At 35.9% G+C, this 27,837-nt stretch overlaps 1 protein-coding gene across 1 annotated transcript in view; it reads left to right on the top strand.

The window, feature by feature from the left end:
- LOC118642185 (ATP-binding cassette sub-family A member 3-like) overlaps positions 1–27,837 on the top strand; it is a 223,145-nt gene that overhangs the window by 122,034 nt on the left and 73,274 nt on the right. The window contains exons 17-22 of the mRNA XM_036279777.1: positions 6,868–6,966; positions 7,421–7,589; positions 7,959–8,262; positions 10,884–11,133; positions 11,290–11,494; positions 18,921–19,137. Of these exons, the coding sequence (XP_036135670.1) occupies positions 6,868–6,966; positions 7,421–7,589; positions 7,959–8,262; positions 10,884–11,133; positions 11,290–11,494; positions 18,921–19,137 (1,244 nt within the window). The remainder of the gene's footprint in view (positions 1–6,867; positions 6,967–7,420; positions 7,590–7,958; positions 8,263–10,883; positions 11,134–11,289; positions 11,495–18,920; positions 19,138–27,837) is intronic.

The following is a 27,837-nucleotide window of genomic DNA, read 5'->3' as shown; positions in this document are numbered from 1 at the left end:
TGGATGGTATGTTGTAGGTAGAATAAAAATTGAGTGGTGAGTAGAGTGGAAATATTAAGATAATGAAAGAAAAAAATGCCTCTAGTGGTGGCTCCTGAGCCAGGGTGACAAGAACCCAGAGAAGAGAGGCAGTTTACCACGCTAGATAGCCAAGGTATTCATCAGAGGTGAGTGAATGAAAACCTTGAATATTCTTTGTCACAAAGAATAAAAACGTTACTGAGGTAACTACCCTAAAAAATTGAAATGAAAACCAACAGTACTCGTCAGTGACTTTCAGGGTGCATCTTTATCTTCTTGTCATATACAAGGAAGTACTTGCTCTGGTTCTCCTAGAGCCAAGCCAGTTTTCATCATCAAGAATATAAAGGACTTTAATGTCTCCTTTTCTAAGAAAAAGAGGACTGTGTCAAAAAGATAAAAAATGAAAAGGAACTGCATGATGTTAACTTTTTATTTAGCAATCTGAAAGTTATTGAGAAGCAGCAGCATGGAACAATGTGATTGGGAATCAGAGTACAACTAAGACCCTTATCATAAGAAGGAATGAAAAAATAAAGTATCCTAAATAACTGGAAATAAAATTATAGATATGGGTCCCTAGAGAACCAGGACGAGGTGGGAGCTTTGGCCCACTGTGCTAGTTGTGATCCATGTGAATCTGAAGCATCTCTCTGCAGATGAGATAAAGCGTCTCTTAAACGTATCACACTGCCCACCCACCTCATTCACGGACACAAATAACATACTGAGACGTAACAAAGGAAGTGGAAGTATTCAGAAGCACATGACATTTTACCACATACTCTTCATATTTATCATATCTTCACGTTTGGAAGCGGATGGTGTGAGTCATATCTCCTTTGGACTTGGAGGACCAAAAAAGGAAGGAGACCTTAGAGGTGTACAACTAATTATAGGTTGCTATGCCATAAATCAGGATTTGGAATGACAGACTCACTAGAAATAAAATGAAAATCATCAAATAAGGGAAGAATGTATTTTCTCTAAAAGGGAGAGTTTTAAACTAGGAAACAAGGGAAAAAAATTATAAGAAAAATAAATACAAATGGATCTAGTTATTTCAGAGGAGAATATAAAAAGAAAAAAATGATGGTTCAATTCTTAATGATTTTTATTTTAGCTATGTTTTGATAGCTGATGGTAACTAAGAACTTACTTTTTGTCAGGCATTGATCTAATATACATTTATTTACCTGAATAAATTATAAAGAAGAGAAAGAGAAATAATTTTTAATTGTATATACTCGTAATTCATTGAATATATCTTACAAGGAAGGTAATCTTGACATTTTAAAACCATGTTGTAACTTGCTATAAAATATTGCTGAGACTTGTTGGAATGAAGCAAGTTTAGAATATGGCAATGGAATGATATATAGCATTCCAAAGGAATAGATATGTAAGATAAGTATCACAAGAGTGCTGCATATTAGAAAATATTTGCATGCTTAAAGTTCATGAATTAGTTTGTAAATATGCAGAAAACTGGGTGACAGTAGGAAAAAAAAAATAAACATGTTAAAAATATTGTGTGAAATTGGAACTTAAAAGGAGGAAATAAATAATATATTTCTGATACAAGGTTTAAGCAAGATGACTTAGTAAAGAGATGAGTTCAATTAGACGTGTAGCATGTTTTATTTACCTCAAAGCAGGTCTCTTACATGTCCCTGACTTTTCTTGCCAACTATTACACCTCCTAGGAGGGAATAAAAAGCAATCTTCTACTTTAAATCTAATTTTTATCATCAAGAAAATGCTGGTCAAAGGGAAAAAATGTTTGGAGAACTTGGGGGAAACGTACCACATTATGGTGAACTTCACAGATAGCGAAAAGGAAGGATCATGGTAGATATAGACACAAGCCATCATTAAAGATATATAGAAAGGCAAGACTAGATAACAAAAACTTTTGAATGAAAAGTCAATTCAAGATTATTTGAAAGCTTCAAAAATGAAATTCTGATTACAGATCCCAAAGATAAAAAAGAGTGATACCTAACATTTAATAACAATAAGAGAGGTTAGTAACAAATGTTATTAAAAAGTTTGATACAATGTGCATTTTTCTTAGAGTCTGAGTTATCATGATCAAAGTTGACTCCTGAATAGAAAAGCTGAAAAAATATATGAAGATTCCAAGAATCTGTTTCGTAGAGCAAAAGGAGAAGAAGAGCTAGTGTTTGAGGTAAGATCCAGCAAGCGCCCCAGGAAGAAATGGAAGGGAAGTTAAAGTGAACATAATAGATCCAGATGAAGTTCTGCTTTGGCAAGGCCTTCTGAAGTGTTCTGATACCTTCCTCTGCTCTAGCCTCAACTTATCTTAACGGCATGGGGTTCTGGAGCTAGGATCTGGCTGAAATATCTTTACTAAGCTTCGGTCAAAAAAGCAAAGTTCTTCAACTACTTTGATTAAGTATTTTTAACCAAAGAGAATAATTTCTTTTTTTAATCCTCACCTGACGACATTTTTGCATTTATCTTCAGATAGAGCTGGAGGGAGAGAGGGGGGAAGAGAGAGAGAGAAACATTGATGTGAAAGGGACACATTGAGTGGTTGCCACCCACACGACTCCAGCCGGGGCCGGGGACAAAGTGCAACCGAGGTACGTGAACCGAACCCAGGAACCGAACCCAGGACTCTCTGGTCTGCAGGCCGACGCTCCAACCGCTGAGCCAAACAGGCCAGGGCCAAGAGAATAAATGATCTTTTAATTCAAAATACAAGAAAAAACAAAAAGAAGGGAGATATTTTCAAGGTGCTCCTCACATATATAAATAGATAAATTCAAGTCTCCAGGCTAGGATAGCATGCATATGAAACCCTCAAATCACTGTAAAGTGATTGTAGAGGAATGAATGTTGAAGTGACATAACATTGCCATAATAACCAGGGAAAATTATTTATTTTACCTTTTTACAAATGATATATGACTCTTAAGGTTAGATTAAATCAATAGTAATGGGGACAGGCTGGATTCAAATGCAAGCTCCCTCATCTTCAAAGCCTGTTCCTCCTCTACTTCATGATGTGAGAGAACTGGAGATGTACTGATAGCATTCTAATTTTAATCTTCACAAATTGATACCAATAATCCCTTGGATGATTCTTGGCCAAAATGAAAGAAAGGTGGGGGAGGGAGAGAGGGAGAAAGAAAGAGACAGAGAGAGACAGAGAGAGAGAGATGGAGGGAGGGAGGAAGGAAAGAAGGAAGGAAGAGAACTAATATAAAGTTGTGAGAGAAATCACTGAGGTAGCATCTCACCTTAGTCTTGGAGAGAATTCCTCCTGAAGTTCTATATGATTACAAGTTGGTCCTGAGTAAATATCAATCTATTTTCATAAGGATGAAAGAAAAATGATTGAGCTATCAGAAGGATACTGAATTTTTAAATAAAAGAATCACGTTTGTAGCAGCACTATTTACAAAAGCTAAGATCTGGAAACAGCCCTAGTGTCCATCAGTAGACGAATGGATAAAAAAGCTGTAGTATATGTACACAATGGAGTACTATGCAGTTGTAAGAAAGAAAGATCTCTTATCCTTTGAGACGACATGGTGGCACCTGGAGAGTATTATCCTAAGTGAAACAAGCCAAGCAGAAAAAGACAAAGAGCACATGATCTCACTTATATACGGAATATAATGAACATAACAGTCTGAGGAACAGGGTAGACCCAGAGATATGGAAGTAGGGTACAGACGGACAGTCCTCAGAAGAAGTGGGTGGGAGGGAGGGAAGAGATAAACTACAGAACTTATATGCATGTACCCACAACCAATAAACGTGGACAACAAAGCTCGGGACAGGGTAGAAGAGGATGGGAAGAAGGGTGTCAATGGGGAAAAAAGGAGAAACATCTGTAACAAAAATAAATTAATAAAAAAAAATAATCACAAGAAATGCCTACTTTGAAAATGTACTGCAAAAATAGAAAATTTTAGAGACTTTGTTTTTATTATCTGAATACAATTAAAGAGGACACTATGAATCTATGAAAGAGGGCTCTGTGAATAGGAAGAATGACATAAAATGAAGTAAAATTCCAGATTGACAAAAATTTGACCAATAATTATGGCAGAAAAGAACTGAGAGAGAAGACTATATCAACACTTCTTCCCAGAACTAAGTTAAATTTTAAAGATAAAAAAAGAGACTGATACATCGCCACTGCACACCCAGGAGAATAGTTAAAATGGAAAAGACATGGAAACATGGCGATTAGATCTCATTGCTGAGAGAAATGTAAAATGGTAAAACAACATTGGAAAACATTTGACCGTTTCTACTAAGCTAAATATGTGCTTATCTTGTGACCCAGCAATTATTACTACTGTGTACCTGAAAGACATATCTATTCAAAGACATCTAAAATAATCTGTATGTTTATAAACACTTTATTCATGATAGCTCCAAACTGAAACCAGCTGAAATGTTTATCAGCAGGAAAATGGATGAATATTACTCAGCAATAAGAAAGAATGAGCCTGCCCAGTGTGGCTCAGTGGTTGAGCATCGACCCATGCACCAGGAAGCTGCTGGTTTGATTCCTGGTCAGGGCATATGCCCAGTTTGTGGGCCAAATCCCCAGTGGGGGCATGCAGGAGGCAGCCAGATGATGTTCTCTCTCATTGATGCTTCTATCTCTCTCTCTCCCTCTCCCTCTCTCTCTAAAATCAATAAAAGAAGAAAAAAAAGATGTGTAAGGTATGTGTGTGTGCATGTGCAAGGGAAGAGGTTATTGACTAGAAAAGGGCATGCTAGAATTCATTCTGAGATGCTGAAAATGTTGTCTATCTTATGTGGATGATTGTCCAGTTATGAACATATGTAAAAATTCATTTATAATTAATGCATTTTATATATGTTATACATTAGTGAAAAAAGAATTTTAAATTTAATATATGTAGTGGAGAGAAGAAATTGTACATCAAATGCTAACAGGAGTATATTCTATGTAGTTACATTTTTTTCCTTTCCTTTTTATATATTTTTGTATTTCCTTCAAAATATAATATAGCATACATATATACAATCTATATAATGTTTATATTTATTAAATATAGTATATATTTTATACATATTATGTATTATATATGATAAAACATAATTAGGGAAGCAGCTGTATTCAAGTTTATCAATTTTTTCCTTTTAATATTTTTAAATACTATATTATATATTTATATATTATATAATCAAACTAGTATAATTAGAAAAATAGATATATGTTCTTCACAATATGATTGGCTCATATAACTTGTTTGGTTATGAATTTTTCTATTATAATTATTGTGTTTTATTACTGATTTTTTTTTATCACTAAGGAGCCTAGAGTTTGCTAATCTACACATGATGACGAGATTAAGAAGTTTATTTATTTCTAGAGCATCTGAATTAGAAAGCAAAATCTCCCATGTTCACTCCTTATAGAAATAATCACTGGGAAAATTTATTGTACATTTTCCATGATCATGACATGCATTTATTGACATGTGCATAATTATAATAATTAGTTTTAGAGAAATGAGATCTTATAATGTTCTGAATCTTGTTTTGTTCACTTACCACCACCACTTACCAGTCAACTTTCTATGATAGTGCTTATGATTTCTTCATTTGTAAGATGACTGAAAAAAAATTAACATTTTACTTAGATCTTATTCTATCATCAATCGTACTATAATTTATTAATTTATTTATTAGACTGTTAATGGATATTTATCTCCACTTTGTGCTTTTATAATGCACTTTAAAGTATCACACAGTGTAATTCTAATTTTGTCATATATTGTGTAACCTAAAAGAAACAAAAATACCTATGTCAAAATATTTGTGTGTTAACATTGGTTATCTATGAGATATGATAATGTGATAATTTTTGTTTTTATACTTTATTTTCATATATTTACATATTCATTTAATAACTAATGTAAAAGCAGAAGATTATATGGGCAAATCCTAGTGGAAAAGCAATGCATTGGGAAGGAAGAAGCATAGGAAGAAATGGACTTAAAATATGTGAATGGCTGTCATGTAGATAAGTTATATCTGATTATATAACGTAAAGGTCTGGGGTTAGAACCGATGTGCAAGACTAGATGGGATTGAATGGAAAACCATTTAGGCTCTCAAATATGGAGGGAATTTTAATAGATCTTCCAAAAGAGAAAATTTTGAGTTCTTCAACACTGGGAATGTACAGATAGGTTCAGTGGCTCCTAGTGGGACTATAATAGATGATCTTGAAACCTGGAGGTTTCTAGAAAAGATAATCCTTTGAATGTAAAGTACTGTAAAATCTTCCCAAGAAAACTGTTCTTTTAAAAGCCCTGATGTCTCCACACTTCATCTGGTTCAATTTCTATAGATTTCCTTGGTTGTTGAATCACATGGTTCTTTCTACATCTTCAGCTTCTACTGAACCTGCTCCATATTCTATTTTTGAGTGTCTTTTTCCCTATTAACTTGAGTATAATTTTCTATTTTGATTTACTGAAAAGGAGCCATAGCATACATCTGTGTGATGATTTCACTCATGTCAACTTGCCAGAGTTATTAACATATATAATAGAGTCTGTTGATATTTTATTAGAAGACCAAAATTATGTATCCAAGTACGTAGAGTGGGAAGTAGTTTGCTAGTTTCTTTACCATTTTAGCCACTTTTCTGAAATTATCATAAGCACTGAAGTGAAGAATGATCAACATTTTCCCCACTGCTAAGAAGAAATTAATTTAGAACAAAAATATGTAAATAAGAAAATCTTCTGATTTAGTGCTAGCATTTTCTCCTTCCCTTCCTGTTCCTCATTCTTATTCTTAATCTTATTCCTTTTCTAGCTTTGAAGCAATGTTTACTGAACTGGAAGAGAGACAGAAAGAGCTCGGCATTGCTAGCTTTGGTGCCTCTGTCACTACCATGGAAGAAGTCTTCATTAGGTGAGCAGCAAGCACAGGGAACATAAAAACACTGAGTGGGGAAAGGACCACTTCCTAGTCTCTTTGTAAACTCACCACACTTTCAGACTCACACATTAGAAATTTAAGAGGTGTGGGGGAGGAGCCTAATGTAATTTCTTTTACAATAGGAACATTGAAAAATATATTACCACCATCATTTAATAAAGGAACTGAAATTTTAACTTACTCAAAGTATGAGTTAGACCTTAACCTTTAACTTGAAAGAGTTCAACTTAGCAAAACACTCTTTATATGGCCCTTGTGTTTCTGGCTTTCCCGTGGTCTGGCAGTAGTCCTGTGACCGCTCTAGGAGTCATCATGCTGTTTCATACAGTGAGAAAACCAGGGAACCTTCTAAGTTGGGTGGTGTGACTCAAACAAGATGTATTGGGATAAAGTAAAAATAAAATACTTTGTACTTTTTTTAACATAGGGTCAGTAATATGGAAGCTTCAGAAATAGACATCTTACCTCTCCAATCTCAACGTTTCTCTCAGATGAGTGATACCTTATTCATGAACCAGAATAGGAATATGTCCAGAAATGAGAGAGCTGACTCTTTAACTGTGAATGAAAGCCCTGCTGTTATGTTTAATACTGGGGTAAGCAGCTTTACTAAGAAAACTGATGTATGTTTGGTCGGGGCACAAGAGGTACGTTTTAAAATACTTGAACTAACGGAATGTGGACCCAACCAGATACAGAGTGGCCTGAACCACCACCTAATTAACTTCCTAATGCAGAAGCAACGAATTCTAGAGACAATCTTAAGAATTATTCCTCTCTCATTTTTGTTTTCTGTTTTAGAATTCTATTGCATTATCATACTATGTTTGGATTCTATTCCAAATATTTAGAAAGTTTATGTTTCTCTATCATAAAGTTCCAAAATGTTCATCCTAATTTCAATGTGAATGATGTGTTTAGGTCTATGAATATTATAATTTTCTGCTTCTCTCTTCTTTCTTCAGTATTCCCTCTACCAGCAGCAGTTCCGTGCCATGTTCATAAAAAGGGTAATATTCAGTCGTCGCAACTGGAAACTCATTCTGCTGCAGATGCTGGCCCTTGTTGGTTCGCTTGCCTTGCTCTCACAGGCTGACAAGTCTTCACTTGGCAATATGAACGGGCAGTCCAGACAAATGAATTTGGGTCAATATGGTCAAACCATTGTGCCTCTATCTATTTCTGGGAATTCTAATTTGACTCTGATTTTCTTAAAACATCTTAAAAGTATGCTCATATCTGACAACCACACACTTAAGGAAGTGCAAGGTAAGGTTCATTAAGAAAAAGATTGTTTTGGATGGAGGTCTGGTTATGTGACTTGTAAAGAAGGATTTTACCTGTATATGTGGCTGGCTGCCTGCTCCATCCTTTTCCTGTTAGTCATCAGTTTTATAGAGGCAGCCCAGAGTCAAGAAATGCACTCGTTAAGGCTACTAGCCTCGAAACATTAATTATTAGTGGAGGCACTTGGGCTGTGGGTTGCCTATGTGACATTTGTTGTCCCTTCAAGTAAAAACAAGTGCCAAAATACATGTTACCATGAAATTAAGCATGTTTTTTTTTTTTTTTTTTTAAAGATCTGGTGAGAATGTAATGTATCACATGAATCTCGGCCTTACAGAATAGAATGGTGGTCCCAAGCTAGTCTTCTGCCTCTTACATCTTTTCTACCATTCATGTTGTCATTATTTTTGTGTTAGCCATTCTGGTAGTGGTATTTCATTATTGTTTTAATTTGCTTTTCCCTAATGTGCACACCTTTTACATGTGCTTATTTGTCATCTGAAATATATGTTCATGTCTTTTCCTCCTTTTTTAAAAAAATGTTTTTGTTAATTTTAGAGAGAGAGGAAGGAAGGAGAGAGAGAGAAGCATTGATGTAAGAGAGAAATATTGACTGGCTGCCTCCTGTACATACCCCCACCTGGGATCAAACCCACCATCCAGGGCTCTTTGGCTCCTTTTCAAGATAAATGGTGTTTGGTTTTTTTTACTGTTAAGTTATGAGAGATTTTTTTAATGTTTTTCCTTATATTATTAACTGTCTTTTCATCATCCTAATGGGTTTTGTAGGAAAAAGTTTCATTTTGATGAAGTTCAATTTGTTAATTTTTTAAAATGAATTGTGTATTTTGTGTCAAGTCTAAAACTCTACATAGCCCTAGATAATGAAGATTTTCTCATAGTAGTTTTCTAAAGGTTTTATAATTTTATATTTTATACTTAAGTTTATAATTCATGTCACATTAATTTTAGTATCATGCATAAGACGCACATCAAGGTTAAATTTTGTGCCTATGGATATCCAATTGCTCCAGCAACATTTTTTGAGTAACGACATCCATTATTTTGTACCTTTATCTAAAATGAGTCAGACATGTATGGGTCTCTTCTTGGGTTCTCTATTCTGCCTCATTGATTTATACATCTATTACTTCACTAATAGTGGTAGACTATTCCTCCTACTTTATTCTTGTTTTTCAAAATTGTTTAGTTCCTTTGATTTTTTTCCTATAAATTTTAGAATAACTTTGTCTAGACCTATAAAAAGTGGGAATTTTTATAAGAATTGGATTAAATCTGTATAACAGTTTGGGAGAATTAACATCTTTACTATGATAGGTTTTCCAGTTCATGAACATAATATGTGCCTTCATTTAACTAGAACTTTTTAATTTCTTTCATCAGTGTTGTGTACTTTTCATCATATAAATCATGTAAATATTTTCTTAAATTTATAGCTGAGAATTTTATTTTTGAACAAATTTAAATGGCATATATTTTAAATTTGGTATCCATATATTATGAATATTGTTAATTAATGTTTTTTCTCTTGTTTCTCATCTTTTCTTGTACTGTGCCATTGGCTCTCCCTCCCCCCCATCAACCTGTCTTCCGGTTTCCTGTCTACTTTTCCTTTGTATCCAACATTTTATGAGTTATTTATTGAATCCTTAATTGTAATTAACGTGATTTTTCAATTCTAACATCAACATTTATTTTTTTATGGGCCCCAGTTCTCTGGTCAATTCTTTCTCTAATGCCTAATTTACCTGTGGATCTGCTTCTATTATTTGTATCTTTTCTTGGTTCTGATATTTGGTATACTTAGAAATTTTCTAATTGAATGCTAGATATTGTATGTGAAAATTATACATAATCTGCATGAATTTATCTTCTCCTGAGGCGGTTTAATTTCTGATCACAATAAGATTAAGGAAGGTGTAAATCCAATCAGGGATTTAAGTGATTTGATACTGGACTGAAATTTTTATAAGAACTGGTCTATTTCTTACTCAGTCTTACTCTTAGGTTATAGCCCTTCATGAACCCTATTAAGAGCTGAAGGATTTACCAAAAGACACCACCACCATTAATAAATTTAAAATTTCTCAAAGGAAAATGTTATATAGAATGTTTGTCTTCGGTGCATTTCCATTTTTCCCAAGGTCTTGGATCCCATATGTTCATTGCTTTCCTAGATATACGATACCTTAAAATAGGTGATTTCTCTCTGTCTCTCTTTTTTTATTCAGCTTTTTCATTTTCTCACAGAAAGGTTTTGTCTGCTGTAAGATAAGCAATAAAATCTATAAGTAAAAGTACTCATCAATCAATTTAAGACAGATAAGTGAGTTTAAAGAGTTTGTACCATGTCACCCGTGTTTTCTCAGGGAAATAGGAGTTTAGATTCTAGGCAATTAAGTAAGAGAGCTCGGAATTTAATGATACAGTGCTCAAGGAGAATGGCAAATGTTTGAAATAATCATTATCAGAAAATTGAAAGCGATAATAATCAAGTAAAATTAGTTGTTCTTCTTCCCCAACATATATAGTGGGTTATCTGTGTTGTGGATAAACTGACCAATATTGTGTTCTCATCTTAGGTAACCTAATGGAATACTTGATAGAAAATGAAGATTGTATTCACTTATGCATTGTTGCATTTTCAATTGAGGTGAAGAGAAATCAAACAATATTTACTGTTCTGTTCAACAATCAAGCATACCATTCACCATCCTTGGCCTTGGCAATGTTAGACAATATTCTTTTCATGTCAACTTCTGGCCCTGATGCTTCCTTAACAGTCTCCAATAAACCTCAGCCACACCTTAATGATAAGGAATACAGTAGAATGTATGTTGTTCTTTTTATTAGAATAAAATTTTATACTTTAAATGCTTTTATGTTACTCTGATTATATCTGTATGATTAAAGATAGCTATTGATAGAAATTTATATTTTCTGCTGTGTTGATTTTTGATATATCTACTTTTGTTCTTCCTTCTCTAGCTTTTCAAATGGATACCAGGTGGCCTTAAATATACATTTTGGCATGGCTCTATTGATCAGTGGCTATTGTCTCCTGACAGTGACTGAGAGAGTCTCTGGGGCAAAGCACATTCAGTTTGTGAGTGGGGTCTATATCCTTGCATACTGGCTCGCTGCTCTACTGTGGGATCTCATCCTCTACTTCATTGCCTGCTGCTTCCTACTGGTGAGTGTTAGATAATGTTTTCTGAGAGCTCATGTACCTTCTGTACCCCATGGAAAAGTCCTAGTCTCCAATTCTGTCATAAACCTAACTCTGTCTTTTCTCATTATCTTAGAAAACACATTGCAATGTAAATTTTAACCAAGAAGCATGTTAAAGAAAATATTTGGAATAATTATTTATAATAATATTTTTATACTCACCCAAGGACATACTTATTGATTTTAGAGAGAGAGGAAGAGAGAGAGAGGGAGAGGGGGAGAGGGAGAGGGGGAGAGAGAGAGAGAGAGAGAGAGAGAGAGAAAGAGAGAGAGAGAAACATTGATCAGTTGACTCCCGTATACACCTGACCAGGTATTGAACCCACAACCTAGACATGTACCCTGACCAGGAATCAAACCTGAAACCTCTTGGTGTATGGAATGATGCTGCAACTAACTGAGCCACCTGGACAGGGCCATAATAATTTTTGTGAGCTAAACTATGTCCCCCAAATTTTACTTGTTTAAGTTCTAACCACCAGTTTCTCAAAATGTAACTATTTAAAGATAGGGCCTTCAAAGAGGTAATTAAGTTAAAATGAAGCAGTTAAGGTGGGTCCTAACTCAGTCTGACTGGTGTCCTTTTAAAGAAGAGGGAATTTGAACATACAAAGAAAAAAAAACACCATCTGAGAAAACATCATTTGAGGACACAGCACAAAGGTGACCATTTACAAGCCAAGGAAAAAGCCATAAGAAGAACCAATCCTGCAGACACCTTGATCTTGGACTTCCAGCCTCCAGAACGATGAGAAAATAAATTTCTGTAGTTTAATTCTCCTATTCATGCTATTTTATTATGGCAGCCCTAACAAACTAATACAAGAATCAGATCCTGGAGACAACCATTATCCATCAAAAGTAAAATAGGTAAATGAATGGTGATACTAAGGGAGAAACTATACAGCAATGATAAAAAATGAAGTAGAACTTATTCAACATGGATGAATGCCATAATACTGAGAGAAAGAAGCCAGATAAAAAGAGGTGCATGTTGTACAATTATGTTCATAAAAAGTTCAAACTATAGATAATACTGTACAGTAAGTCCTCATTTAATGTCACTGATAAGTTTTGTGACTTTAAGTGAAATGACATATAATAAAACCAGTCTTACCATAGGCTACTTGATATAAAAAAGAGTTAAGTTCCTAGGGCATCTCATCAATATTATAAGGAAAATGTTGAAAAAAAATGACATCATTTACCTGCAGTACTATCTTTTAATATTCTGGGATGCATGCCTGTGTGATGACATTGTTCGGTAATACAAAGAAAAAAAGTCTTAGGATAAAAATCAGAATAGTGGTTACTTTTTACAGAAGTTGGAGGAGTTGACAGTAGGTTTTTTCAGGTGCTGGCATTGTGGTAGGTGCCCACGGGTTTGTTCATTATGATAATTTATATCAGTCTTATGTACTCTGTCAGGTGCATGTTACATTTCATAATGAAAAAGTCAAAATTTTTATTTGAACATCTTGTCTGCATGTTCATTTAAAGATTAATTTGTGTATAAATGACATACTTACAATGCACAATCTTCTTTTTGAAAACAGAGTATATTGCTTACTTATCTAACAAAGAATTTGGCTTTTCTTTGAAGTAGGTTATGATTTATGACATTCAAGGATTATAAACTTTATTTTTCTCAAATTTTTATTACAAATGTTTCTCCTTTTTCCCTCCTAGACCCCGTCCTCCCCAGCCTGCCCCTCCCCCCCCCTAGCATTGCTGTCTATGTCCATTGGTTATATGTACATGCATATAAGTTCTTTGGTTCATCTCATCCATCCCCCTCGCCCCCAACTCTTAAGTTTGTCAGTCTAAACCATACTCATTTCTATGTCTATTTCATTCATCAGCCCATCTTATTCATTATATTCCACAAATAAGTGAGATCATGTGGCATTTGTTTTTCTCTGATTGGTTTATTTCACTTAGCATAATACTCTTGAGGTCCCCCCCTGTTGTCTCAAAGGAAAAGAGATCTTTCTTTCTTACAGATAGTATTCCATTGTGTATATGTACCACAGCTTTTTTATCCACTCATCTACTGATGGACACTTGGGCTGTTTCCAGATCTTAGTTATTGTAAATACTGCTGCTAATAAACATAGGGGTACATATATTTTTTTCTGATTGGTGTTTCAGGATTCTTAGGGTATATTCCTAGAAGTGGGATCACTGAGTCAAATGGCAATTCAATTTTTAATTTTTTGAGGGAACATCATACTGTTTTCCATAGTGGCTGCACCAGTCTGCATTCCCACCAGCAGTGTACTAGAGTCCCCTTCTGAGGATTGTCAGTCTATATGCTACTTCTATGATTCCAGATCTACTTTGTTCATCAGTTTGTTTAGTTCATTATATTCCAGAAATAAGTGAGATCATGTGATATTTGTCTTTTTCTGCTTGGCTTGTTTTGCTTAGGATAATACTTTCCAGGTCCCTCTATGTCATCTCAAAGGATAAGAGATCTCCCATTACAAACAATGTAAGTTGAATTAATCCATTCCAAACCCACAATGGTTCCCTGTATTAACCTTTTTTATGTACAGTACATATCTAATGTACTGTTTAATCTATAAACAAACACCTCTTTTCCTAAATCTATCAAACCACCCCTACTGGTCTTAAATGAATCACTTTTGATGTATCTCTCTCACATTGATGTCTCTGTCTCTCTGCCTCCCTCCTTCCCTCCCACTCTATCTGAAAATCAATGAAAAACTATCCTCGGGTGAGGATTAAAAAAAGAAAATAAATATTGGCCTTAAATAACACATCAGACCAAATGGACATAATTGATATTTATAGAATCATTAATCCAAGAACATCAGATTATACATTCTCTCCAGTGCACATGAAGCATTTTCAAGTATAGACCTTAGGTTGTGATACAAAACTAGCCTCAAAAAATTTAAGAAGATTGATATCATATCAAGTATACTCTCCAGCCACAATACTTTGAAATTACAAATGAACTACAAAATGGAAGTTTAAAAACCCACAAATATGTGGAGATTAAACAACATACTACTAAAAAATGAGTCAAAGAAGAAATAAAAGGTGATATCAAAAGCTTATAGAGACAAATGAGAATGACAATACAACATATCAAAACTGTTGGGAATGTAGCAAAAGCAATAATAAATGGAAAGTTTATATTATTACAGGTCTATCTCAAGAAACAAGAAAAATTTCAAGTAAAAGATCTAACATTACATCACAAAGAACAAGGAAAAAAAAAAAAAGAACAAAAGAGCCCAAAGTCAGCAGAAGAAAGCAAATAATAAAAATTAGGGGATAATTGAATGAAATAGACAACATAAGGACTATACAAAAAATTGATATAACAAAGATCTGGTTATTTGAAGAGATTAATAAAATTGACAAACTCCTGGCCAGACTAAGGAACAAAGAGATGAAGTTAATATAAACAAAATCAGAAAAGAAAAAGAATTACAACAGACATCACAGATATACAAAATATCATATTAGAATGTTAGGAAGGACTATATACCACAAAATTCAACAACCTAAAAGAAATGGGTAAGTTCCTAGAAGTATACAACCTTCTTAGACTGAATCATGAAGAACTGGGAAATCTAAATAGATCCATCAACAGTGAGGAAATGGAAACAACCATCAAAAACCTCCCCAAAAGTAAATGTCTAGAGCCAGATGGCTTCACTAGTGAATTCTATCAAACACTCAAAGAAGATTTGATACCTATATTTCTCCAGCTCTTCAAAAAATTAAAGAAGAGGTAATACTTCCTAACACATTTTATGAGGCTAACATATCCAATACCAAAACCTGGCAAGGATAACACAAAAATGAAAACTATAGACCAATATCTCTGATGAATACAGATGCAAAAATTCTAAACCTAACACTAGCAAATCAAATAAACATTACACTGAAAAATAATATATCATGACTAAGTGGGGTTCATTCCGGGGGCACAGGGATGGTTCACCATATGCAAATTGATAAATATATCACATTAACAAAATAAAGGATAAAAGTCATATGATTTTATCAATGCAGAAAAAGCATTTGGTAAGATAAAACATCCATTCTTGATTAAAATACTGAATAAAATGGGTATGGAAAGAAAGTAACACAACGTAATAAAGGCCATATATGACAACCTCTCAACTAATATACTCAATCGTGAAAAACTGAGCCTTTCCTCTAAAATCTGGAGCAAGATAAGTATGTTCACTCTTACCACTCAACATAGTTCTGGAAGTTCTGGAAGAGCAATCAGGTAAGAGAAGGAAATAAAAGGTACCCAAACTGGGAATGAAGAAGTAAAAGTATCACTTTTTTCAGATGACATGATTCTTTATGTAGAAAATCCTAAAGACTCCACCAAAAGTTATTAGAAACAGTAAACAACTACAGTAAAATTGCAGGATACAAAATCAATGTACAAAAATTTATTGCATTCCTATATACTAACAATTAAATTTCAGGAAAAAAAACTTTTGTAATTCCTTTTTCTATTGTAATAAATAGAAGTTACAGAGGAATACATTTAATGAAGGATGTGAAGGATATATATAATGAAAACTACAAAGTATAATTAAAAGAGATAGAAAAAGACACAATGAAATGGAAAGATATTCTATGTTCATGGACTGGAAGAATCAATATAGTTAAAATGGCTATATTACCCAAAGCAATATACAGATTTAATGCAATCCCCATCCCAATTACATTTTTAAAAGAAATAGAACAAAAAAAATATCAAATTTGTATGGATCCCCGAATAGCCAAAGCAATCCTGAGAAAAAAGAATAAAGCAGAGGTATCACATTACCTGACTTCAAATTATACTACAGAGGAACAATAATCAAATCTGTTCCACTGGTCTGTATGTCCATTGTTAGAAAAACAGACCCACAGACCAATGGAACAGATTTGGGAGCCCAGAGATAAAACCACATGTTTATCAGCAAAAATTTTTTGACAAAGGAGCCAAAACATACAGTGGAGTAAGGAAAAGCCCCCTCAATAAGTGGTGCTGGGAAATTAGAGATCCACACGCAAAAGGAAAAAACCTCAAGTACAGTTTGTCCCCATGTACAGACATTTATTCAAATGGATCAAACACCTAAATATAAGATCTGCAACAATAATTACATGTAAGAAAACATAGATACTCAACTTAATGAACCTTGGTCTTAGAGAAGATTTTATGAATTTGACCCCAGCAGCAAGGGAAGTAAAGGCAAAAATAATGAATGGGACTATATCAAACTAAAAAGCTTCTGCACAGCACAAGAAACAACCAACAACACAAAAAGACAACCAACAAAATAGGGGAAGATATTTGCAAAAACAGTTCTGACAAGGGGTTAATATCCAAAATATATAAAGAACTCATGCAACTCGACACCAATAACAAAGAACCTGATCAGATACCACTCCCAAGAAGACATACAAATAACCAACAAATATAAGAAAAGATATTCAACTTCAATAGCTATCAAGGAAATGCAAATTAAAACTATAATGAGATACCACCTCACACCTATTGGAAAGGTTATTATCAACAAAACAAGTAATAAGACAAGTGTTGGAGAGGTTTTAGAGAAAAAGGAACTCTCATTCACTGCTGGTGGATATGTAAACCAAAAAACACTATGGCAGTTGCTCAAAAATTAAGAAGTTGTTACCGTGTGACCCAGCTTTCCCTCTCTGGGTATGCGCCCTAAAACTTGAAAACTTGAAGCCCTATGTTCATTGAAGCAATGTTCATGGTGTCCATTCATGGAGACAATGTATCCTTTGATGGATGATTGGGTAAAGAAGATGTAGTACATGCATATAAGTTCTGTGGTTTATCTCTCCCTCCCAACACCCCCTCTTTTGAGGTTTGTCAGTCTGTACCGTACCTGTATGTCTCTGGGACAATTTTGTTCATCAGTTTGCTTAATTCATTATATTCCACAAATAAGTGAGATCATATGATATTTTTATTTCTCTGCTTGGCTTGTTTCACTTAGGATAATACTCTCCAGGTCTCTCCATGTCATCTCAAAGGATAAGAGATCTTTCTTTCTTACAGCTGCAGAGTACTCCATTGTGTACATGCATAGCCAATGGACATAGACAACAAAGCTGGGGAGGGGTGGGGGAGGCAGGGGGAAAAAAGAGAAACATCTTTAACAAAAACAAATTAATAAAAATTACTTTAAAAAATTAAAATAAATAAATAATTTTAAAAAAGAAGATGTACTACATATATACTATGGAATACTAACCCATCAGGCATAATGAAAGATGAAATACTGCCATTTGCTACAGCATGGATGGACCTTGAGAGTATTATTTTAAGCAAAATAATTCAGTCAGAAAAAACTAAGAACCATATGATTTCACACATATGTGGGATATAAAACTGAAACTCATAGACAGAGACTACAGTATAGTGGTTACCAGAGGAAATGGGGTTTGGAATGGTAAAGGGCAAATGAGGTCAAATCCATGGTGACGGAAGGTGATTTGACTTTGCATGGTGGGCACACAGTGAAACTTACAGCTTTTGTGTTGTAGAAATGTATACTTGAAACCTGTATAATATTAACTAATGTCACCCCAATAAATTTTTTTAAAAGATCGACATGGATACTAAGGAAAAGTTGTTGTTGCTACATGTAATTCTTCTGTACAATGAATTATGGGGGGGGAGGTAAATGACACATTAAAAAGCAAACAATCTAATAGTAAAAAGTAAGAAAACAGTTGGGAGGGGTATTTTAGAATGCCAATTGTGACAAAATGTAGACAGTATAGAATCTGGAGACAATAACCCTGGCTAATTTTGAGTCTGCCAATGTCTAGTGTTACTTTAGGCAAACCACTTAACTGATTTGTGAAATGAGAGTAAGAATGCTACCTACCTTGCTTATCTTGTGGGCTGCTGAGAATGAAACTATGAAAGGAAAAGTGATACAAGAACAAGTAAGTAGGAAGAAACCCCAGAGTTGCTGAAGTGGATGTGATAAGAGAGTGGGCATAGAGTGGAACCTGAGACCCAGTCTAATGGTGATGGCGGTGACAGGTAAGGTATACAGTCAAGAGGAAAAACCTTCAAAGAAATTGTCACTCTTCAGAGGAATAATCTACTTTCTGGGAAAACTGAGAATTCATATTATTTGGGGAAAATATACTGACTTTGTTTATGAATTTAAAAAAATCTTTTCCAAGTTCAAAGAAAGTATAAAAGGAATTATAGTGGTTCTGCTCTCTGGAGAAGAGGTGGGTAGGACTTTTTTAAAAAGGAGGTAAAACGATTTAATTAATGAGTACTGCCTTGGATTGTCTTTGCACTTAGGTCTCACTTGCCTTCATCTCTGTATCCTGTGTTTCAGGTGGTGTTTCAGCTGTGCGAGCTGGACGTCTACGTCACAGGCTACCACCTCCTGGACACCATGTTCATCCTGATGCTGTACGGCTGGTCTGCCATTCCGCTCATGTACCTGCTGAGCTTCCTGTTCTCTAAAAGCTCATCTGCCTACATCAAACTTGTGTTGTTCAACTACCTTTCAGGCATTTTCAGCCTCTTAATAGATGTCATGTTTCAATCTGGTAAGTGTAAATAAATAACTGACGATGTTAGTAGACGATTAAGTTCCAGGTTTTGAGAAAATCCTGAACTTGACGTAAGTCAATACAAGTTATTTTGAGTGCCTGTGATACTGCTCCAGGTTGGTGGGAGTGGGGATCTTCGAACTGAACCTGTAGCTCTATCACAAGACTTACACAAGATCTTGGAAATTTTAGGAGCATTTGTCCCTGAGACTCCTTTGTCAGAAATAGAGAGAGAGAGAATAAATGAAAATAAAAGAGCAGCTTTCTTCTTAAAAGGGAAGGTATCAGAAAATTTGAATAAATTATATCAAAAATGTATTTGACCTTATACCCTTGTTACCTTTACATGTTATTCCTTGATGTGGTGGCACTTTGCATTGTGACAGGAGGGAAGAGTAGGAAGGACTCTCAAGTTTTGAGAGAGCCCAGCAGTTTTGTTGAGGAAGGGTTTTGTGGTGTGGCTGTTCTCCCCCAACTTAAGGATCCTGAGCAGCTAAACAAGATTGTCCAGAAAGAAGAAAAACTCTGCATGCACCTGACATACTTACAACTAAGCCAGTTCCCTTTCCTTCCACGCCTGGCTTCTGTGGGATCCTTATGTTTGTACCCCCTCCCTTTCCTTCTCTGATAGGAGTTTGAACTGACTGAGGTACTTGATCACTGCACCCCTCCCTGTTGTCATGGAGCCCCACAAGCACAGGCTCCTGGCTCACTCCCTTAGCCCTTCACTTGTCACAAAGGAGTATTTCACATGAGAAAGACATAAGCTTCAGCATAGCAGACACAAAAACATTGAGATATGCCTTACCACTCATTCTCAAAGGAATCCCCAAATTACGGAGAGCAAATGCCTGTATATTTTTTGTTGTTGTTCCGATAGAGTGGGAGGGAGGGAGAGGAAGAGAGAGAGAGAGAAACATTGACATGAAAGGGACACATTGAGTGGTCGCCACCTGCACAACCCAACCAGTGCCTGGGACAAACTGCATGCCCCTAGCGGTTCCGAACCTAGGTCTCTCTGGACTGCAGGCCAACGCTCAAACCGCTGAGCCAAACTGGCCAGGGCATGCCTGTATATTTTGGACACCTGTTCAAACAGAAATGTGTATCACACATAGACACAGACAACAGTGTGGTGATAGCCAGAGGGAAAGGTGATAGGGTAGGTTGAGGTGGGCAATGGGGGTTCTTTACTTTGAGTGATGGGTACACAATGCAGTATGCAGATGATGTTTTGTTGAGTTGTACAGTTGAAGCCTGTTAGGTTTGGTGTCATCCCAATAAACTCATGAGAAGAATGAGAAGAAATTGCTTATTAAGAAAGTTTAGAAAACATTTTGGGGAAAGAATATGTTAGAAGAGTCAGGAAGGGTAAGAACAGAAGCAGCAGCCACGGGTTTGGCGGTCAGGACGTCCAAGGGGACTTCCACTCCCAGCAGCAGCAGGAGCCTGGCAAGGGCACGCTGCCAGGGCGATGGGCTGAGAAGCTGGCATTGGCAGAGGCTGAGACACAGCGGAAGCACATGTCCCAGACGGTAAGCAGGCATTCAAGGTAGCTTTGACCTGAGGTTATTGACAGACTCTGCTGACCGTAACTTGACATTTTCACAGGACATGAGGAACACAGAGGTCAGAATGACAGGCACAGACGCACGTACAACCAAGGCTTAGTTGCTTCCCCTCTAACACTGGAAGTGAGAAGGGCTGTGTCTTCATTACAAGGGTGAACACAGCGTGGCTAAGGCCACAGCACAACTCACAAATGACATTAATAGCTTGAATCTGCCTGGAATAGAGAATAGTAATTTCCCTTTGGAATTTGTAATGATAGGCAAGTGTCCATACAGATTTGTTTCCTGAAATCATAGTATCTATGTAAGCCAAAAAACATAACCTGATTCTTTATTTGAAATAACCGCAGTTGGTTGTGCCCCCAGGTGAGTGGCAGAGGTATACACAATTCCTAGACTTCAAAGTACTCCCACAGGTGACTTATCTAAGGAACTTGAGATCAGGTGAGATGAACAGGGGAAAAGAAGCAAGACCTGAAGAGCAAGTGCTGGCAGAAGCCACCAACTGCAGAATCGGAATCAGACCTGCGACATTTAAGATTTGGGGATTTTAGAATAGAATATAAAATATGTCTTTTAAAAATATTTAAATAGTAACAGAGTGTCAGGTATAAGAGCAATTTACAGAATATATAATAAATAATAGAATATATATACATATACAAATATGCATTTAATATATATATATATATATATATATATATATATATATGGAGAGAGAGAATAAGTAGAGTTAAAAAAGATCCAAATAGAATCTTGAAAAATAAAACGAATTAATAATAATTTAAATTAAGAACTCAATAGACAGAAGTATCACAATATTACACACTGCTGAAACAGTTGAAGAGAGAATTGGTGGTTAAAGATGAACACGAAAGAAATGTATCCCATGAATAACAAGTTGGAAAACATCTCAGAAATGTGCAAAAGCCATGGAGGATAGAGTGGGCAGCTCCGATATATTGATAAAGAAAGAAATAATAAAAGATGAAGTCGTGTTAAAAAGATAGTGGCTGAGAATTTCCAGAATTGTTGAAAGACAGAAATTCTCCGTTTCAGAAAGCCCACTAAAATAAATTTTTTAAATTACTGGCCTATACACATCATCATGAAACTTCAGAACACCAACGCTAAAAAGATCTTTGAAACAGCCAAAGGGAAAATTTAAGTAGGCAAGTTTAAATATCTAGTGTGACCACTGAGGGAATATTTTTAAAGTATAATTTCCAAAACACAGTGAAGAAGAAGGGAGAAAATAAACTCTATTATATCCAAACGGCAAGAGGATAGAGATAAAAATGAAATAAAAATAATAAGTAGCAAAGTAATATGATGATAGTAGTTAGCCCAAATATATCAGTAATAAAAATAAACAGCAACAAAACAGGCTCATTAGCCCTGGCTGGTTTGGCTCAGCGGTTAGAGCGTCGGCCTGCGGTCCAGAGAGACCCGAGTTCGTTCCCGCTAAGGGCACATACCTTGGTTGCAGTTTGTCCCCGGCCCTGGTTGGGTCGTGCTGGAGGCAGCCACTTGATGTGTCCCTTTCACATCGATGTTTCTCTTTCTCTCTCTCTTCCTCTCTCTCCATCCCACTCTATCTGAACAAAAAAATGGAAAAATGTCCTCGGGTGAGGATAAAATATAAAATTAAAAATTAAAAAAAAAAAACAGGCTCATTAAATAAATGACAAAGACTGCTATTTTGTTTTGTTTTGTTTTAATCTTTACCCGAGGATATTTTTTCATTGATTTTTTTCAGATAAAATGGGAGGGAGGAAAAGAGAAAGAAACATCGATGTGAGAGAGAAACATCAATTGGTTGCCTCTCACACAACCCCGACTGGGGCCGGGATCAAACCCGCAACCAAGGTATGTGCCCTTGACTAGGAATTAAACCCACGACTCTTTGGTCCATGGGCGAGACACTCTAACTGCTGAGCCAAACTGGCCAGGGCAACATTGTTATTTTGGATCACCTCCTCCCAATTCTAGCATTGTGCTCTTTACAGGAGACACTGATAATAGAAAAGATACAGAAAGTATAAGAACGGAAAAAAGTCATATTAAACAAATGCTCACAAAAATAATACTGGAGTGACTCTAATGATATAAGAAAAAATATACACTTTGAGATAAAAATGTGTTACTAAAGAGGCCCACTACATGAGAGCGGAGTCAATTACACATTAAGTTGTAACAATTCAAAATTTTATTTACCTGGTAATATTATCTAGAAGTATATTCAGTAAAAAAATTCCAGAGCCACTTGAAATAGTAGGCAATACATACAACATCATTGAGAAGGTATTAGTATATCTCTCTTGTAACTAAAGGATTAAGCAGGGAAAGAAATTCAATAAATGATATCTATTGAATAGTGCAGTTAATAAACATGAGTCAATGAGTATATAGAGAACATAGAATCCCAAACATGTTTTTAAACATGCATGGAGTCTTTACAATAACTGACCAGATTATACACCATGAAGACTAATATATGACACATTCATTGTCATTTTGCAATTAAATTAGAAATCAGTAACAAAAAGGTAACTGGGAAAAGAACACACAATTGGAAATTTTATCTTATTTATTTTTTTGGGTATGTGCCCCTAGCGGGAACTGAACCCAGGACTCTCTGGTCTGCAGGCCAACGCTCCAACCGCCGAGCAAAACCAGCCAGGGCCACAATTGGAAATTTTAAAACACATTTTTAAATAATTAATGAGCCAAAAAGGAACTCATAATGTAAATTAGAAAATACTTAGAACTGAAGAATAATATAAATACTGTGCATCTAGATCTTTTATAGCTTTAACTACTACCATGAAAAAAAGCTAAAACTTAATTGACAAACTATCCAACTTAATAAGTTAGAAAAATAATAGCATAATAAAGACAGTAGGAATAATGGACAAATAAGAACAAATATTAATCAAATAGAAAACAAATATATAATAGAGAATACCAATAGCCCCACTAATCATCAGTTGGAAAGATTAATAAAATTGAGATAAATATTAGGTATATAAAGATATACACACACACATACATATTTATTAAACATCGACAAATAAGAGAATATGATAAACAATGTTAGGGCAATGAGTTTAAGAGTTTTGAACAAATTGTTACATTTCTAGAAAAAAATTCACAATATTATTTAAGAAGTATTAGAACATTCAAATTGTACCACAAGAATTTAAGCTGTTAATAGTTTAACTTATTTTGAAAAAGAAAATACAAGGGAACAGAAAAAAATGGCGGCGGAGTGAACGGAGCTACACAGACCGTCTCCCAGAACCAAACTGGAATTACAACTATAACACAGACAAATTGACGGGAAAAAGCAACCGAAAAGCAGCTTGGAAGACCATATAACGAGGGACACTGACTCCATCCCAGTAGGCTTGCGAAGGCGCGAGACGGGGGCTGGGAGCCCACGGTCAGCAGCTTGGCAGGGGCCTTAACTGGGAGCAGCGTCCTCCGGACACACTCCCAGGCGGATCCACAGCACAGAGCCGGGACAGAGGCCAAAACAGCCACAGCCACTCAACTTGGGCTCCAGGAGAGGGAGGGCAGACTGGACTGGAACTGGGTCGGGGCACTCCGGATTTGGAGGGCGCTCAGAGCTTCAGCTGAGTGCAGCCACGCATGACGGTGGGCATATTGCTCCTTCCCAGGGCTCTGGGAGAGGCAGCAGCCCCTCCCTCGGAGATCCAACCCCACCCTGTGGGCCATTGAAGTGCTAATTGAGGCTCACTAACAACCAGCATCTGCCCCACCCTCTGGAAATCCCCTTGTGATAAGCACCTGAGGGAGCTATTGAATCAACTGACAACCCAAAACTCATCAAGTAACCTAGACTGCTAGCCTCCAGGCAAAAAGCTAGAGGATAACAGTACCTATCCTGGGCTGGCAACTTTAACCAGGAAAGCAAGACTTGACAGTGGTGTTCAACGTGGGTCCTCCCTCACTCATCTAAACACAGGAGAGGGAGCCACAAACAGCAGAACACCAACACCCACAGGGAAAACTTGACAGGCTCCAAAGCCCACAGTGATAGCCAAAATGGTGAAACACAGAAACAGAAGGCAAATGAAAGAGCAAGAGACCTCCACCGAAGATGAGATCAATGTGCAGTAATTAGGCATGTTAACAGAGCTAGAATTCAGAGCCATGATCTTGAGGAAGCTGAACAGCATGAGTAAGGACATAGAGACACTGAAAATAAGCCAATTGGAAATTAAAAACCAACAAGAAGAGATAAAAAATGATATATCAGAAATGAAAAACACATTGGAAGGTTTAAAAAGCAGAGTAGAGGAAGCTGAGGACCGGTTCAGTGAATTAGAAGACAGGGTAGAAAAAATCAACCATTCAGAAAAAAAAAAGGAAAAAATTGTTAAAAAACAGGAAGACAGCTTAAGAGAACTATGGGACAACTGGAAACATAATAATATTCGCATCATAGGAGTCCCCGAAGAAGAAGAAAATGAGCAAGGGATAGAGAATATATTCAAAAAAATAGTGAGAGAAAACTTCCCTAATTTGGTGAAGGAAGAAGGCATTCAAATTCAAGAAGCACAGAGAGTCCCAAGTAAGAAGAACCCAAACAGGCCCACACCAAGACACATAGTAATTAAAATGCCACAAATTAAAGACAGAGAAAGAATTCTAAAAGCAGCAAGAGATAAGCAACAGGTTACCTACAAAGGGAACCCCATAAGGCTCTCAGCTGACTTCTCACAAGAAACACTACAGGCCAGAAGAGAATGGCATGAAGTAATCAAAGTCATGAAAAACAAGAATCTGAATCCAAGACTACTCTACCCAGCAAGGCTAAAATTCAAAACAGAAGGTCAAATAAAGAGCTTTCCAGACAAAAAAAAAGGCTAAGGGCATACATTAGCACCAAACCAACACTGCAAGAAATGTTAAAAGGACTGCTGTAAGTAGCAGTAGAAATGGGAAGAAAAATAGAACCACACTAAACAAAAATGGAAATAAATAACTACATATCAATAATCACCTTAAACGTAAATGGATTGAATGCTCCCATAAAAAGACACAGAGTAGCTGATTGGATAAGAAAGCATGACTCATCTATATGTTGTTTACAAGAGACACACCTCTCAACAAAAGACTCACATAGGTTGAAAGTGAAGGGATGGAAAAAAATTTTCCAAGCAAATGGAAAGCAAAAAAAAGCTGGGGTAGCAATTCTCATATCTGATAAAATAGATTTCAAAATGAAGACCATAACTAGAGACAAAGACGGCCACTACATAATATTGAAAGGATCTATCCAACAGGAAGATATAACCTTGATAAACATATATGCACCCAAAATAGGAGCACCAAAATATATTAAAAATCTTCTGGAGGACTGCCAAGGAGAAATCGACAACAATACAATCATAGCAGGGGACTTCAACACCCCGTTGACAGCACTGGATAGATCCTCTAGGCAAAAAATTAGCAAAGGAAACAGAGACTCTAAATGAAGCACTAGACCAAATGGATTTAATAGATATCTACAGAGAATTAGACCCCAAAACTACAGAATACACATTCTTCACAAGTGCACATGGGACATTCTCAAAGATAGACCACATGATAGGACACAAACTAAATCTCTACAAGTTCAAGAAGATTAAAATCATATCAAGCATCTTCTCAGATCACAATGACATGAAACTAGAAATCAATTGCAACAAGAACATACAAAGACATTTCAACACATGGAGGCTAAATAGCATGTTATTAAACAATGAATGGGTGACCGAGGAGATCAAGGAAGAAATTAAAAACTTCCTGGAAACCAATGAAAATGAACACACAACAACACAAAATCTATGGGATGCAACGAAAGCAGTTCTGAAAGGGAAGTTCATAGCACTACAGGCCTACCTCACAGAACAAGAAAAATCTTTAATAGACTATCTAACCTCACAACTTAAAGAACTAGAGAGCAAACAAAAAGAAAACCCCAGAGCAAGTAGAAGGAAGGAAATAGTAAAGATCAGAGCAGAAATAAATGACATAGAGACCAAAAAAACAATTCAAAGGATCAATGAAACAAAGAGCTGGTTTTTCAAAAAGATAAACAAGATTGATGGACCCTTAGCTAGACTCACCAAGAAGCAAAGAGAGAGAACCCAAATACACAAAATCAGAAATGAAACAGGAGAAGTAACAACCAACACCACGGAAATACAAAAGATTATTAACAACTACTATGAACAACTATATGGCAACAAATTCGACAATCTAAGCGAAATGGACAAATTTCTAGAAACACACAGTCTCCCAAACTATTCCCAGAAGAGATAGAAAACATGAACAGACCAATAACAACTAAGGAAATTGAAGAGGTAATCAAGACTCTCCCAGCAAACAAAAGCCCAGGCCCAGATGGCTTCACGGGGGGAGTTTTACCGAACATTCAAAAAAGAACTAACACCCATTCTCCTCAAACTATTTCAAAAAATTCAAGAAGAAGGAAGACTTCCAAACACGTTCTATGAGGCCAGCATAATTCTAATTCCAAAACCAGAAAAAGACACTACGAAGAAAGAAAACTACAGGCCAATATCCCTGATGAACATAGACGCCAACATCCTGAAAAAATATTAGCAAATCAGATCCAGAAATACATCAAAAAAATTATTCACCATGACCAAGTGGGATTCATTCCAGGGATGCAAGGCTGGTACAATATTCGCAAATCAATAAACGTGATACACCACATAAACAAAATGAAGAATAAAAACCACATGACCATATCAATAGATGCTGAAAAAGCATTCGACAAAATCCAGCACCCATTTCTGATAAAAACGCTCCGCAATGTAGGAATAGAGGGATCATATCTCGAGATAATAAAGGCCATATATGAAAGACCTACAGCCAACATCATACTCAATGGACAGAAACTAAAAAGATTTCCATTAAGAACAGGAACAAGACAGGGATGTCCACTTTCGCCACTCTTATTTAACATTGTACTGGAAGTCTTACCCACAGCAATCAGACATGAAGAAAAAATAAAAGGGATCCAAATTGGAAAGGAGGGAATGAAACTGTCATTATTTACAGATGACATGATATTATACATAGAAAA

The sequence above is a fragment of the Molossus molossus genome, unplaced genomic scaffold, assembly GCF_014108415.1.
Source record: "Molossus molossus isolate mMolMol1 unplaced genomic scaffold, mMolMol1.p scaffold_m16_p_3, whole genome shotgun sequence".
In the NCBI taxonomy this organism is placed as follows: Eukaryota; Metazoa; Chordata; class Mammalia; order Chiroptera; family Molossidae; genus Molossus; species Molossus molossus.
The sequence above is the reverse complement of the archived record's forward strand: the minus strand, read 5'-3'. Positions and strand labels throughout refer to the sequence as shown.